General features: G+C 25.2%; 1 protein-coding gene and 1 long non-coding RNA gene across 2 annotated transcripts in view; both read right to left on the bottom strand.

Annotated features, from left to right (window-relative positions):
* Positions 1-10,314: 10,314 nt before the first annotated feature.
* drn (doctor no) overlaps positions 10,315-16,269 on the bottom strand; it is a 34,612-nt gene continuing 28,657 nt past the window's right edge. The window contains exons 4-5 of the mRNA XM_065515157.1: positions 14,148-14,316; positions 10,315-14,055 (exon numbers count right to left, since the gene is read on the bottom strand). Of these exons, the coding sequence (XP_065371229.1) occupies positions 13,907-14,055; positions 14,148-14,316 (318 nt within the window). The 3' untranslated portion in view covers positions 10,315-13,906. The remainder of the gene's footprint in view (positions 14,056-14,147; positions 14,317-16,269) is intronic.
* Positions 15,409-16,041, bottom strand: LOC135963347 (uncharacterized). The gene is made up of 2 exons (XR_010576843.1): positions 15,967-16,041; positions 15,409-15,904 (listed from the first exon to the last, which is right to left on the bottom strand). It is a non-coding gene; the product is annotated as an uncharacterized LOC135963347 (long non-coding RNA).

Below are 16,269 nucleotides of genomic sequence, written 5' to 3'. Positions count from 1 at the left end.
AATGCAATTTCGTAACAATACTATAAACATACTTGAACACAACTTCAAAATGGGTTAATAGCGTCTTATCATGCTATCAATAAACAATATATATATATATATATTTTTGTTCATTGATTAGTAAATTATAACGAGATTCTGTGTATTATGTTGCTTCTGGTGATAAGAACAATTTGAATCTAATAAAACAAAACAAAAAAATACTATTAACTACTTTCTACTTTGATCGACAAGTTCCACTTAAGTACCTGCTAAATTTTTCGACACATGCTCAATACTCTAAAACTTTTACTACTGGTAATTGTTAGTATTTGCAATAAATACAATTTATTATCAATTTGTTTGTTTATTTATGTAATTGATTTTTAAAAGATAATAGTAATAAATAAATAGTTTTGAGATAATTCACAAACTACAGTCGTACTTTTCAGTTTGTTCATAATACACAAAGTTATCATTATAGTTTGGATGCTTTAATAGGCCAGAGGTATTGTTTGTTTTAAGCTATTATATATACAAATTCATTAAGAGGAATTATTAGAATACTATTTTTTAGATTATTCGAAACATTCGTCCAATTCACAATCGGTGTCGTATGTCATAAATATGTTTCAAACTAATTTTTCGAAACAAAAACAAAACATTAATAAAAAAAAACTAACGACATACAACGTAATCGGAAAATTATTGTTAACCCGACTTCTTTTACAAACAATTTCTTTTCACCAAAAATAGTTTTCAATCGATATCTTAAATTAAACTTTGATGAAAGGTGTAAAAGATTCAGCACTGGTGAATGTAGCAATTTTACTTGTTTTCTTTCATATAAAGTTTTAGAACTAGAACCGGTAACTAACCAAGATAAACCACTCACTTTACCGGTTCTGAGTCAATTCCGTTTTTCCTAGAGGATATATTCTGACAAGCACTTTAAATATAAAATAAATAAACCTTCTCTGTAACTCAAAATTCTTTAAATAAATAATATTAATTAAATGAATATTTCATCGATTGAATTGTATACAATATACTAAATTATGCAATATTAATTATTAGCTGTAAAGTAAATTATTTTATGGTTAGTTTTTACCAAACTGTAATCTTTTCATTTGTTTTGTCGTCACTGTCTTCTTAAGCACTTCTCGATCATCTGATCTTATTCAATATTTGTTAGTTTTTAGTTTTGTCGTCATTACTATTTTAATAACAAATCTTATCAATTCTTTCAAATTTGTATTTTGGGTGTGTTTTTTTATGTTGAATACTTATTCAGGCAATAATCATAAGTTTATAAAATATTTAAATTCTTCTAATAAATATGTACACTACAAACAAAACAATATTATTATTAATCTAATCTGTGACTTTTATTTATGTAGTTTGTGAAATAAAAGCGAAAGTATTTTGTTTGATATTTCACCAAAGAAAAAAACATAGTTTTAAACAATTATCAATAAATAGAATTCAGCTAACACAGTTAGTAATAAGGTCTGCGATTTTCATGCAAATGCTGGTCCGATTTGCAACAATCGTGATCGGATTGAACTTTCATATCGAAAAATAATATCGATATCATACTTCATACTACCGTAATTCGTAATTAAACTTAGACTTATTATATTCGGAAGTGGGCCTTATATGGGAGGTATGAACAATTATGTATCGATAGCATATTTTGCTGCTTTTAGTATATGTTTTTTTATAAAGTCATATTTTTATTTTATATTATTTCATTTTTTCACTATTTTATGAATATCGCAATAAATATTATCAAAGATTATTATTATTGAACAAATTTAAATATGTACTATAAATAAAGTACACAGTCTAAATGAGTTCTTTAAATAAATTTCAAAATTAGTTTTTTTTATTAATGAAAATCTAAATCATCACAATGTCAAAAGTCATAAAAATATAACAATTCAAGTTATGACATTTTAGCACATATAAATCGCTGTCTTTACCTTTAAATATTTTTTAAATTATTATTTTATAAAGTTTCCTCTACTCAGATGTCTAATCTGTAGAATAAGTGAAAGTCTTTGTGAACTATATGCGATGCACGAGCTTGTGAATAAAACTTGCTGTGCATCATATGTGATGCACATTGCAATATTTTTGAAGAACTGAGTTTTAAAAGTGGCATATTTTTGAATCTAATTGAGATATTGATTTGAAACTTTTTGTAAGACCAAAAATTAACGTATCTAAACAAAAAAAAATTAGTTCGGAATAAATGTGGATCAAATTGTCCCTAATGTTTGTTCCTAATTAAAATTTTGATACAAGTTTTAGTTTTAGAAACTCAATTGCCCAATTCACAATTGATGTCGTAGTATTGTATGTCATAAATATTTTTCAAACTAATTTTTTGAAACAAAAACAAAACGTTGATAAAAAATTACGACATACAACGCTAAGACACCAATTGAGAATTGGGCAAATAAATATTTAATAAAGTCTTTATTTATTAACAAAACTCAATGAAATTTTCAACGCTTTTTAAATTTGTCATTCTAAATAACAAAGTGTAAAAAAAAAAACTTGTCAAAAGGTCAAAGTGAATTCCGCAATTCCTAAAAATAGGAACGAAAATCCCAAAAATGGTATTTTTACAATTGCCACATTTCCATCGTGGCTGGTAAAATACTTTGGAGATAAATAGAGAACACATCAAGATTTCCAAAGCAGCTTTTTTTTGTTTTCTGATCCCTGCTATGGGATTTTAGAACATGTGACCCAAAGTTGAAATTTTGATAAAAAAAAATATGTCAAATTCCGAAAGGTTTAGGGGCGACATATTCGGAAAAGAGGATATGTTTTTTATACCAAAATGTTCTCCGTAAAGATACCTTACAGGAAAACATAAAATTGTTATATGTTGTTAAAGAAAGTTTTTTTTTTAATAAAAAAAAGTGTTAAGTCATCTTTTCGCCCAAAAAACAGCAAAATTCTTATTATTGGTAATTTAGTATCTAACTAACAAAAAAATTTGAGTCCATTCGGTCCAAAAAAATTTGAAAGGCCTATAACTTGGAAATAATAAGAGATAAATGCGCTTTCCAAAAATATAAAAAAATCTTTGAAATCGGATGGGAGTTGAGCGATAAGAATATTCACCCCTTCGGCAATAACATGTGGAATTTGAAATATCCATTTCCCTAGAAGGGAAAATTGCTATCGTGAAATTTCCATGAACTTTTCACAATAGTTAATTTTGTTCGTAACAGCTGTTTATTGTTAACATCTAAAAATCTCAAAACAAGGAGAATCTTTTCACGTGAAGTTGATGAACGAATAAAGGAAAATATTTCATGTGAAATATTGATTCGCGATAGGGGTGATTATGTTTTGTCAAATTAAAATTGGAAACTAAATTAGAATACAGTGTTTAAACTTATTGTTTTCCTGAGTTCTTCGCTGCCCCGGAATTTTTGCACGGAACCTTATTTAAGAACCCTATCAACCGCTTAATATTTAGGTTAGGTTATAAAGGCAGCCAGTTGCACCAGCTCATGTGGGTCCTTGAATTGGTAACTTTGTGATACTTTAATGGATCATGTTCAGATCCTCAAAACAGGTCCTTCACATGTTGGTGTGGGATTTGTTGTCGAATCATCTCGATACACGAATAAACTGATCCTTCCACCCTCGATAGATCCGTCAGGTGATGCAGAAAAGGACTACCGAGTCACCGATAAATCAGGGTAAAGACAGAGATGGTGTTCGATAGTTTCCATCTCAACATCATCATGACAACTTCTACAGAAGTATTTGGAAGTAACGTTTAAGTTCCTTGCTTGCGCAAAAATTAAGCAGTGCCCTGTAAGCATGACTATCTGAATCCGTAGCCGATCCTTGGAATTACCGACGCAAAATTCTAATTTATAATAAATTTGTTTAAGTTTTTACAGCACTTTAACTTCTTTGAAATGAAAAACAATGAATATTTTTAGTGTTTTTTAGTTTTTAGAATAAATTTCTTTATTTATTTTTTTTTTCATTTAATTTTTTTTGCATATTTCTATATCATGATCATTTATCGGATGCTAGGGTCATTTGTTTTTTTTTTTAAATTAATATATGAATTTTTTACATAATTTTAATATAATCAGTATTTGTGTTTTTTTTATTTTCATTAATAATAATAATATTTGTTTGTAATTATTATATTATTTAGTTTACAAATAGCATAAAACTTATAAATTAATGTTCTTGTATTCTTTATATGTATTTTATTGGTAAGTCTTAATATACAAACGCCATTTTATATGCTATAAAAACCGATATTAACTAAATTTATTTATTTATTATTACAAAAAAAAAAAAAAGTTGTCCATTAAATATAATTTATTTTTATTATATTTTTTGTTTTGTTATCAATTTGTTTATATTTTCACTCATCGAATTAGCACTTTTTTCTCAAACCCTTTTTTAAATATTTTCATTACATTTTCAGTTTTCTGTTATTTTTGAATATTTGAACATATCTTTACATTTTTATGAGTTGCATTTTTTATTATTTTTTTTTATAATTAAATTTAAATGTAAAATGCCGTTAAACATTTTAATTAGTTTAATTAGTGTGTGAGTTTTATTGGTTTTTATTTTAATTTCATTAAACAAAAATATTTGATTTTTATGTAACTACAGTCAAGTCAGTTGGTTGGTTTTTATTATTATTTTATATTTAATTTTGTTTGTAAATATTTTTTCTATTATTCTTTGTTTTATACGAGTATATTTTCTTTTTTTTGCTGGAGACTTTTTACATATTGGAGTTAAATAAAAAGAATTATACTCAATTATTTGTTTAATATTATTGCACTTTGTTTTAGTTTTTATATTTATTAATTTATTATTATTTATGTGTTTTCAAAATGAAGCAATTATATATAATTTATATTTTAAGAATTCAATTGATTTGTTTTTAGTGGGTCCCTAATTTTTATATGTTGGAAAATTTAAATTCTTTTTTAAAGCATTTTTTTAGTTTTTTTTTTTTTGTAGTTTTTATATTTTATTTGTTGTATCATTTCGTATTAATGCGTGCTACAGTCTGAAGCAATATTTTAGTTAATTAAAAATGAAATATACATAGAGTTTTGAAACATTTGAAATATACATATATAAAATAACTTATAATATTGACAAATGAATATAAAAGTGAGACAGAATAAAAATATATATACATTGGAAAATACTACACCAAGTTCAGTTTTAGTTCAAGCCAGTATGATGCTATTATAATATATCTTAATCTCAAGCTCATGTCTATTATATATTCGAATCCTATACAATATAGGTTAGTTTGTAAAAAGCTTTCTTTGTACTATATATGTATATCTAATTTTCATATACATATTCTTTTAGGGTTTGCTCCCAAAATCCCCAGAATTCAAATCGCATTTGGCCTTATTCTTCTTAATTTTTATTCTCTCAGATGCATTTATTCCCCCACCTCCACATTAAATGCATTTTAAAACTTCAGAGACGATGCGGAACAGGTTAACAATATTCTAAATAAATTGTCATCGTTGTGGTCTTATCGTCCCCTTAATAAAACAATAGTGTATAATTTTTTTGCCATTTCGAAATAATTGAGTTTAAAATTTTTGTGGTAGTAGACATCTAGAACAAAAGTAATCAACCCTATCGCGAATCAACATTTCACATGAAATATTTTCCCTTTTCCTTTTTTCGTTCATCAACTTTGTTCACGTGAAAAAAATTCCCCTTGTTGTGAAATTTTTAGATGGAATTTTGTAAACAATAAACAGCTGTTACGAACAAAATCAACTATTGTGAATGTAAAGTTCATCATGATATTCCCGATAGCAATTTTCCCTTCGAGGGAAATGAATATTTCATGGGAACAAAATTTCACATGTTATTGCCGATAGGGGTGAATATTTCAATTGATCTTTTGACCCACTTTGTGGAAGTAGAATTTTAACAAATTTTGACCACATATAGAATCAGTTATGTAGATTCCTATTATGCAATAAAAATGGTGTATATGCTTGTACACTATTGTTTTATTGAGGGGACGTTATATCGAATGCACTCCTTTGAATTCGAAAAAAATTTTTGGAAAAATTTTTGAAAAAAGGTTTGAAAAAATCAATTTCAACAAATTGTTTTAGTGAAGATCAGTTAATGATGATACTCATCGCGATCAAAACATTTGAAAACGTCAATCAAAATCGGATCCTTCATATATCATTCATAAAAGTTTGAATTTATTAAGCATTTGTATATTTTCCCGATACTCAATACCAAAAAGCAAGTACCAAAGATAACAACTAGATAGGTAACTGTGAGCTGTTGTCAAAAATCTAATTCATTTTTCATTGATATTTCTCCCTACATACATATTACCATCAGAGCTGTGGTTGAGAAACACACATTGGAAAATTTGAATAGTGAAAGCTAGGTTACCGCTAAGCTACCGTTACTCCTAAAATACCTCTTCAACTCAATTATCGTTACCGGTAAATTACCGAAGTAATAGCAAATACCGTTACCGCTAAGCGATCGTTACCGAAATAATCCGAGTTAGCTTTAGCGGTACCTTTTAACCGTTTTGAATCTGTACACAACCTTGACTAACAGGCCTGTCACACATTTTGTTCGGAATGGTTTCAATTCCGTAGTTTTTATTCCGATAGATTTCGTTTTCAGATTCCGTGTAACTTATTAACTCCAAAAACATTTAATAATTCTGTATTTCTGATTTTAATTTGATTAAAAACGTTTAATATTAAAACAAAAGTGAAGTTTTTTGTAAAGAAATTGATTAAAATTTTTAGAAAAACAAATAAAGAAAGAAATATGTATCTATTCCACTTTGAAAACTGAAAGTTTCGTTTTATTTTTTCTGAAGATGTAAAATGCAGAATTTATTCCACTTTCGATCGGAATGGAAAAGTAAGCAACATATTGGAGAAAAGATTCTCTAGTGATATCGATAACAAATAATTCCACTAGATGTGCTGTTTTTTTAAAGATTTTAGGTTTGTGAAACAATAGAGAGTTGTTTACTGAGGTTTTGCTCTAAAAAAACATATGCAATTAAAGAACGACTGTCGATCTATAAACGAAAAAGGTTGATAAAGGTTCAATCAATATCCCACTTTTAAATACTGTGGGTTGACAACAAAGTTAAAGTTAAATTTTTAAATAACCCCTATAACCCCCATTAACACAAATTCTGGTTAGGTGCTAACTAATAGTTATACTGTCGTTTAAAATTATTTTTGTATGAAAACTGTCAGTATAACTATTAGTTAACACATAACCAGACTTCGTGTTAATGGGGGTAAGTATCTTATCTTATATATAAATAGGCCACACGTTTTTTTTGTGGTACACTTTTAAGTATGTTATTGTCCACCAATATTGATGAAACATATATGGTTTAAAAGGTTATTTTCTCTAGATATGCACAATATAAAAATTGTTTAAACATTTTTTCCATAAAGGTGGTAAAAAAAACGTTTTAAAAGTTTATATTATTTGTTTAATTCTAATTGGAATTAATACCAAATAACTAAACTTCAAACTGTCTATCAGGCATTTATTTTTAGATAACAAAAACATTTCATACGTATTTTAGCTAAGCAACAATTTATCTGAAATGTCACCTGGTAACGGGATTTTGTTACCTACTGAGTCAACTTATGATTGCACTTGCTATTTTTGTTTTATTTTTTTTTTTCAAACAAATGCAATTTATATTGATCAGTAAACAACAAATTATAATCTTTCACAATTGTTATGTCTGCTCGAAATAAATATACAGTTTTGTTTTGACTAATATTCTAGAACTGTCAAATTTTTAAATGATTGGATTTAGGGTTAATTTACCAATCGTAAAAATAATATGAATCTAAAATTTGCAAGTTAAACAACATCCATTCTCTAAAATATGTAAGAATATGATTCTGACAAAATTACGTGAAAGAATGGTGGGTAACGATTTACTAAATATGCAATAATAATTTGTAAAAAAAATACATATCAGTTTTATTAATTTAGTAACAAATAATAATGTATATGGCCAAAAAAAATGTTTGACCTTACTCGTTCCAAACTAGTTACACAGATTACATTGTCGAACAAAGTCGATATTCAAAGTTCAAATTTTATATATGAATGGTGTAGTCTCACAATTTCAATTCTATCAGCCCAATTATGAAAAAAAATTCCGCAGGAGTTTGTTCCCCGGGAGTTTTTTCCCATTGAATTTGAATAGGAAAAATGAGAAAAGGGGAAAAACTCCCGGGGAATTTCTATTCATAATTGGGCTGTATATAAATTTTTAACCGTTTCTCCAAAGTTTAAAATATTGGTCTCATAGTAATGCTTATGTACTAAGGTTCCTAATTTCCCGGACTTTTTCCTTTCCCGGAATGATATTAAATTTTTTTTCATTCCCAGGAAATTTTTAATACTAAATTAAACTAAAAACCAGTAAATTTTTTTCGAATAAATTATCTTATATTGTAATTTTACCAGCGTTTTGAAAGGAGTATAAAATATCTATTTTTAGTTGTACAACCTTTTTAGGGTTTCTAATTTAATAGTGGCATGTGATCGGTATTGTTAAACTCGTACTTAAGAATTTCGACTTTGTTAAATCTGTAAAACATGTGTGTTAGTTTCGAAATAAAATGTTTCAATTCAGATTGTATATAAACAAATTCAAACCACAATTATTGTTATTATTTTCTCTAAATATGAATGTCCCTAAAAGTTATACAGCCCAATTATGAATAAAAAATTCCGCGGGAGTTTGTTCCCCGGGAGTTTTTTCTCATTGAAATTGAATAGGAAAAATGAGAAAAGGGAAAAAACTCCCGCGGAATTTTTGTTTATAATTGGGCTGATAATGTTAGACACCTTAATAATTCATTTAAGATCATAACATTTCAATTTGATTCATTCTAATTGTTCTACTGTGACCTGAGTTGAGTGAAATTCTGTTATTTAAACCGTAATGCTTCTTTGCCAACTAACTATATATTGCTTGAACCGAAAAAATGTATGGATATAATACAATAATTCAATTAGCAACAAATATTGCCATTGCAACGAATCAGAATATTGTAACTTTAAGAAGAAAACATATAAAGAAATGCCCAACAAAGATTTCCATAAATTTCCAAAAAAAAAAATATTCCCGGGAAATTTTTCCCGCGTAGGAACCCTCTATGTACCCTAGTTTCAATATATTTTCCTAAATATCCTTTTCCTTCGAACACAGGATATTGAACCAATAAATTGTACTTGAACAAGGAATAATCAAAAAAGATATCTTCCATTTTCTAGAGATTTGTCACAATGAGTGGTTAATAACACGTATAATATTTAGAGTGGGACCATTGCATTTTTTCGAGATAATAAACAAAAAAATTCCTAATAATTCGAAGAGTTATCAAACTTGAAATATATTTTGAGGAAGTCATTTATCCGATTTTGTAAAAACTAGTCTTATATACAGGCCTGTCACACATTTTGTTTGGAATGGTTTCAATTCCGTAGTTTTTTTTTCGATCGATTTCGTTTTAGGTTCTTTAGATTCCGTGTAATTTATTAATTCCAAAAATATTTAATAATTTAGTATTTCTCATAATACAATAATTGTAGAAGGTAGAATCACTAGGGAGAGTTTTCAATATTTACGTTTTACTTTTTCTGAAGAAGGAAAATACGAAATTAATTTCACTTTCGGTCGGAATGGAATTCTGTGACAGGCCTGATATACTGTCTATACCTGTTAAATTTGTATCATGATAAACTTCAAAATCGATGTCAAGATAATAAATTATCCAGTATAGTCTCCATTTATTAGTATTATTGCTTCGTTATGACAAAATTGTTAGTGCTTTTGCACAGACAACTTTGTCTTGATAACAAACGTCATTAATTGTTATGATAAATATTTGTCAAGTATTGACAGGGGGTTATAAACGTAAGAGATGATATAAATTCTAATTATTCCAGAAATTTTAATTGTAGTTTTCATAGAACAAAATATACTTGGAAGTGTTATAGAGAAACAATAAACAAATCAATCATTGTCAGCCATACAATTTGGGAAAGATTTGGGAATATTTTTTAATGTATTTTACTCTCAGTTGAGCCTTTGTTTTTTTAGTAAACACAAAAACTTTTTTTGAAAGACAAAACTTCAATTAAAATTTAAACAAAATCTTAAATTCTTGAAACAATTTTCCAAAATTACATTACAACTTTCTGAACTAAAAGCTGAAAGAATGAATAGTGTAGTTTTATGGTAAAAAAAAACAATTTTGAATAATTTTTAAATTTGTTTCTTTGTAATTTATTTAACTTCTTATTATCTGATGTATACGTATTATATAGATGTATATTTATATATTAATATTAAATTATTTTACAATTTATTTGTTTTTAAAAGTATCTAGAGAAGCGAGAGAGAGAAAAAAATTATTAAACACATCTAAAATTAAATTTATGAATATTTAACACACACAAAGTGATTTAATAATTAAACTTATAATTACAAAAAAAAAAAAAAATATGTATGTAAATATATAATTTCACTAAATATTTGAAAGAAAAAAAAAAAGAAACTATGTATGTTTAATATTAAAAGTGTTCAATTCATTTACATAAACAAATTCATATTATGTGTTTATAAAACGTAACTATTTAAATAAATGAAAAGAATTTATTTAAAGCATATAGTATAGTAGGTGTTAAAGAGGAGGTAATTAAACAAAATATTAAAATAAATTTAAATAAAATTAAAGTATGAAGACCAGAGTTGTTAGTAAAACAAAATATATGTAAGAATATAAAGGTAAAAACCTAAAAAAACTTAAGTTTTCACTTTTTTTAAGGGACAGTTAATTCATTCACATGCATATAGCTGCATATATCCTTTAAGGTTTGCGTGTCACCTTGGGAAAAATAGTTATGTTTTAAAAAATATTTAAATTCACAACAAAATTACAAGTTCTCATCCATATTTTTTTAATATAAAGAAAAATGTCTTTATGGTGGCTTTTTTTCTAGGAAATTTTTAGTGTATTTTTAAAGAAACTAATAATGAAAAGACAACAACCCCTAACATTGATTTTTCTCTTTTTTTGTGTTTTTGTTTTTCCAAAAATCTACTGAAATGAATACAAACATTTGTTTAGTTTTATTTATTTTGTAAAGTGGTTTTAACTAAATTTTTTTCTTTTTATTTTCTTTAATATTTTTATTTTTTTTTTCTTTAAATTAAAATTTCAAAAAAACAATTAAAAACCTTTTTTCATCAAGAAATTATTACTAAATATTTGTTTTAATTAATTCTAAAAAATATTTTTAATAAAAATAAAACATTTAAAAGATAATATATAATAATAAAAATAAAAAGCAAGCTCTAGTTAATTTAATAATAATATAATATTTTTTTTTATATATATAAAGAGTTAACAAAAAAGAAAAAAATTAATAATAATAATTAAAAATAAACTTAAAAAAATAATAAAAGAAAAAAAGTTTAAAACAAAAAAATTAAAAAAAGAAGTGTATTTCAAATTATAAAGGGGGGAAAAAAGAGTAGGAAGATGGTAGGATATTGAAAAAAATAATAAAAATATAATAAAGCTTAAAGCTTTAGCGTATTAATTAACACAAATAAAAGAGAATTGAAGAAAATAATATTAATTTAAGTGAAATAATAAAGAAGACATTTTTAAAGCATTTTTTTATATTATTAAAATAATAAAAAAGAAAATTATTTTGTTTTGTTGGTTTTCAGAGAAAAGTCGGGTTTCAAATTCTTCTTTTGCCCAAAAAAAAATGCATAAATTTGAAAAAGGACTTTTCCCTCAGCAGACTATCTTCTTTTTTACATTTTTTTCTTTCTTTCTTTTTCACAATACAATACAAATTGTTGAACAAACTTTATCAGATTTCTAATCAATTTGAAATATAAGAATTTAACTCCACGATTTATAAAGTTGTGTAGACACAAAAGGCTTTAAAGCAAACTAATTAGGAAATTGATGTTGAAGCATTACAAGAGAAGTCAGAAAAATCTAGAGATTTTCACAACTACTACTACCACTTGTATTCAAAAGTCTAAGGATTCAAACAACACGCTTTAAATGTTGATATAATAATAAAACGTTTTTGAAGCCTGAATTATTATTACAAAAAATATTGCGTAATTTGATTTGAAATAAAAAAAAAATCATACAAATTTAATACGAAATTATTTTTTCTTACAATTCATATTACGCCTTAGCCCTCTAGCATTTATTTTTATAAACGAAGGAAACAAATTTCAAAATTATAATTAATATTTAAAATTTTTTTTAAGATTTTTGAGATATCAGTCAGCGATTTATAGATGTTTTATGTGTTAATACATTTGTTTACATTTCAATTGTTTATATCTCAAAAAAAATCTTTTAAAATTTCAAACTTTATAAAAAATATTTATTAAATTCTTATACATATTTTCATTTCTCTATAATATAATATTTATACCTGCAGTTTAATTTAACATTTAATGACTGACAAAGTTTGTTGTGGTAATTTTTCTCAGAAAAAAAATAATATTTTTAGAATAAAGTGAACAAAATTATAAACTTGTTGTAAGTGTTTAGAAATATGTATGTGGTTTGTTGTTAATTGTTTTTAAATTAAATTTAAATCCTTTTTCTCTTTACTTTCTTTTTTATAATTAATTAATTAATAATATTACTACTTAAAACTTGTTATTAATTTTAATAATAGAATAATATTTACGATTTTTTTTTGTTTTCCTTTTCTTTATCAAACTCACAAAATTTGTTTTTATTTTCTTATTTTTTTTTTGTTTAAAATTTAGCATTTAGGTGTTGGTTTTGTTTGTTTTCTTAGTTGGTTGTTTTAATATTGATATTTACTAGAGTTGTTTTTATGCAATTGATTTTTTGTTTTTTTTTCATTTTTTATATTCAATTATTCAATCAATATTGTATTTGTTTTTGCAGTAAATAGTAGTAGTTTTTTGTTTTGAATAGTCGTAAGATGTTAAATAAACTAAGTGTAAATTGTTGTTTAATGGGTGTTTGTTTGCTTTAATTTAAAAAAGTTTTTTTTTTGCTTATTACCTTCTCATACTAATAAAGTGTTTAATGATAAGTTTTTTTGTATTAGAATTTATTTATAAACAAATTTTTTTTTAAATTAAACTTTTTTTGGAGAAAAAACTAATAATTCTTATGATTTTGAAAGCAATTTGTTACTGGTGGTTTTTCTTACTCTTTTAATTTAATTTAGAAACTGCAGCAGCATTTTTTTTAAAAAAGAATTGTTAATATAAATGTTTGTTTTAGGGTTTTTGTTATCAAAGTCTTTAATTAGTTTAATTAGTATAAGTAGTTTTTTATATATTTCGAAAAAAAGCTGTTTAATATTCTAATTATACAAAAGTGTTTGTTTTTAGCTAAATATGTACCCCTCTTTTATTAGAAACATCTTTGTAATAAATAAAATGCTGTGTGTTGGTAAAAAAAAACAAAAAATTTAAATTGCATTGTGGTTTGGAAAAAAGTTAGTTGTTGATTTTAACAAAAAGTAAAATTTTGTTGGTTGTTTTTTTTTTGTTTTTGGTTGTAATTGGCTTTTTCTTTAAACTTCTCTGCATATTTTTTTTTTGTATTGTGTTGTTTACATTTTTTTAGATTTTTTTCAGTTTTTTTTTTATATTTAAATTAGTTTTTTCTGGTTTTTAATATTATTTTATATATTTATATTATTATTAAAGGTTTTGTATTTATATTTAATATTTATAAGTTGTTTTTTATATTTATATATAGATTTATGTATAAGATTATATTATTATAAAGTTGTTTAATGATGATGGCACAAAAGTTCAAATTTTTTGTATTTTTTCGCCAACTACTACCGGATTATTGCGTCTAATTTCTTGGGCTCCATGTTCCCGATAATCAAATGTACAATTGTGCTTATCGCTGTATCGATGGACAGCACAATATAAACCGCCACATCTGCAAAGGAAACCTAGAAATGGACAACGGTTTTAAAATTAGTATGTTCTTATTAATCTTTAAAAAAGTTTGTTATCATTGAAAACTGTTCATTAAAATTCGTACCTGTCAAGCCAACTTTTTTGCGACATTCAGCGCAACGATTCTTTTTCTTTTTAGAATCTTTGTCGTCTTCCTTGTCTTTATCATCTTCGGCTGGTTGTGTGGAAGTTGATGGACCGGCGGTTGCGGCTGGTTCGCTGCTAGTTTTGGCTGTGTTTTCTTCATTTATTTTCTGTAATAAAAACCATTTGTTAACAAAAGTTGCTATAATATTTTTTGAAATTGTAATTACAAACATTTTCTTTGTTTCTTGTTGATACAAAGGTTACTATATATTTGTTGAGATGAACGGCAACACTAATATGTAGTTACCTCAAACCTTTAGCTTAAAATTGTTTGTCATACTAGATATTTTTTTGTACTTTAGAAAACCCGCCTAAAAGTTTTGAATAGATAAATTGTCTAAAGTTTAATATGTCTTATTAAATTCAATAAAAAAACACAGACGAAAAATTATTTTTAACATTTGGTATGAAAAACAAAATAACGTAACATCATTTCAAAAATGTTTAAAGTAATGGGCAAAATCCATTGAAAAATGAAAAGTATCTGTGTTATAAACATTTCCAAATTAAAATTTGGATTTTTTTATTATTACTTAAGATATCTATAAACATTAGATTTTGGTATTTTTGTTGATACGTTATTTTACATTTTAAGGTGACGATATATTTTTTAAATAAATTTTCTATCGGTGTTTTTGAATCAGGTAATTTCTCCTTAAGGTTAATGGAAGCCTTCGAAATAATGCTACTTTACTAACAAGTTAAGATTCTGTCTTGAACTCCCTAAAGTTTAACAAACAGTGTCCCGAATTTTAATATAAAATTGCTTCAATTTATTTACAGCTTTAACATATTCCATAATATGAATTGTTTGGAAATTTTGTTTTAAAATCCTTAAAACAATGTACGTTTTAATTATTATCATCATTTCAATAAAATTCAATTACATTTATTTAAATGTTCAATTATTTTAAAAAAAAATCTCTTAATTATAAAAATCACGAGTTGATTTACTAAAATGCCAGCTATTTTTTGGCAAACTCAATTGCCTGAAAATGATTTATGCGCCAGAAAACTATTTAAAATAACATTCTATTGAAACACGTGAAAGAATAAATTTCTACATAAAATCAAGAAACTATTTTAAAAGATAAAGTAGTTTGTAAATTAAATAAAAACGATATAATTAACATGTTTGCAAATCTATGACACTATTGTTGTTTTAAAGGTCAATAAAACAAATTTAAACAGAAATTTACCCTTTTTCTGGAAGATTTCTCATCTTTCTTATTACTATTGTCTTGAGAGGAATTTGATTCTCTTTTATTAACCATCTTTCAAGTTTACATACAAAAGTATTCTGCCGGCGTCAAAGTGAATGTCAGCGTTTGTAAATGAATTTTCAGTTTAATAGCAGCAATGAACTTTATATTGTTTCTTGGAAATATTAGAATGTATTTGCAAATTTGAATATTGAGAAGTTCTTAGGAGTATAACTTTATAAACGGCTTTATAATTCGCAAGAGAATTTGAGAGTTTGTAACTGCAAATAAGGTTTTAGTTCTTTCTCTGCGTAATATTAAAGTTAGATGTTACTATTTGATATCTGCTATTGCTATTAATTTGCTTAGGTTCTCAGTTGTTTTTCGATTTCAATCTATCTGAATATTTTGCAAATACTTCATCAACGTTAGTTTTCTTTAAGGCAAATGATTTGTTTGCAGCCATAATGTTGGTTTTTTGTATAGAAATTATCTTTAGTTAGTTATTATTTAATTACTGTATGACAAATACGAGTATAATAATGTTTAATTCACCTTTTTAAAGACTTATTTATTGTTTATAAAAATATATTTGGGGTTTTTTTAGAATTTTGAAAAGTTTATCCAAATGCATACCAAATATAAAAAAAAAGAAAAAACTTATTTTGAAAGACATTTAAGGCCAAGAAATTGTCAAAAATAACTTGTATAAAATTATTTGGAATGAAACAGAAAAACATAGATGACAACTATGTGTTTATTCTAAGCAAAAAAACTTATAGAATTGAATGTTTTAGACACAATTTGTTTGTTGTCCTATCGAATATTTAGGAATTGATAAAAATAATCTCAAATCTA

The sequence above is a fragment of the Calliphora vicina genome, chromosome 1, assembly GCF_958450345.1.
Source record: "Calliphora vicina chromosome 1, idCalVici1.1, whole genome shotgun sequence".
In the NCBI taxonomy this organism is placed as follows: Eukaryota; Metazoa; Arthropoda; class Insecta; order Diptera; family Calliphoridae; genus Calliphora; species Calliphora vicina.
The sequence above is the reverse complement of the archived record's forward strand: the minus strand, read 5'-3'. Positions and strand labels throughout refer to the sequence as shown.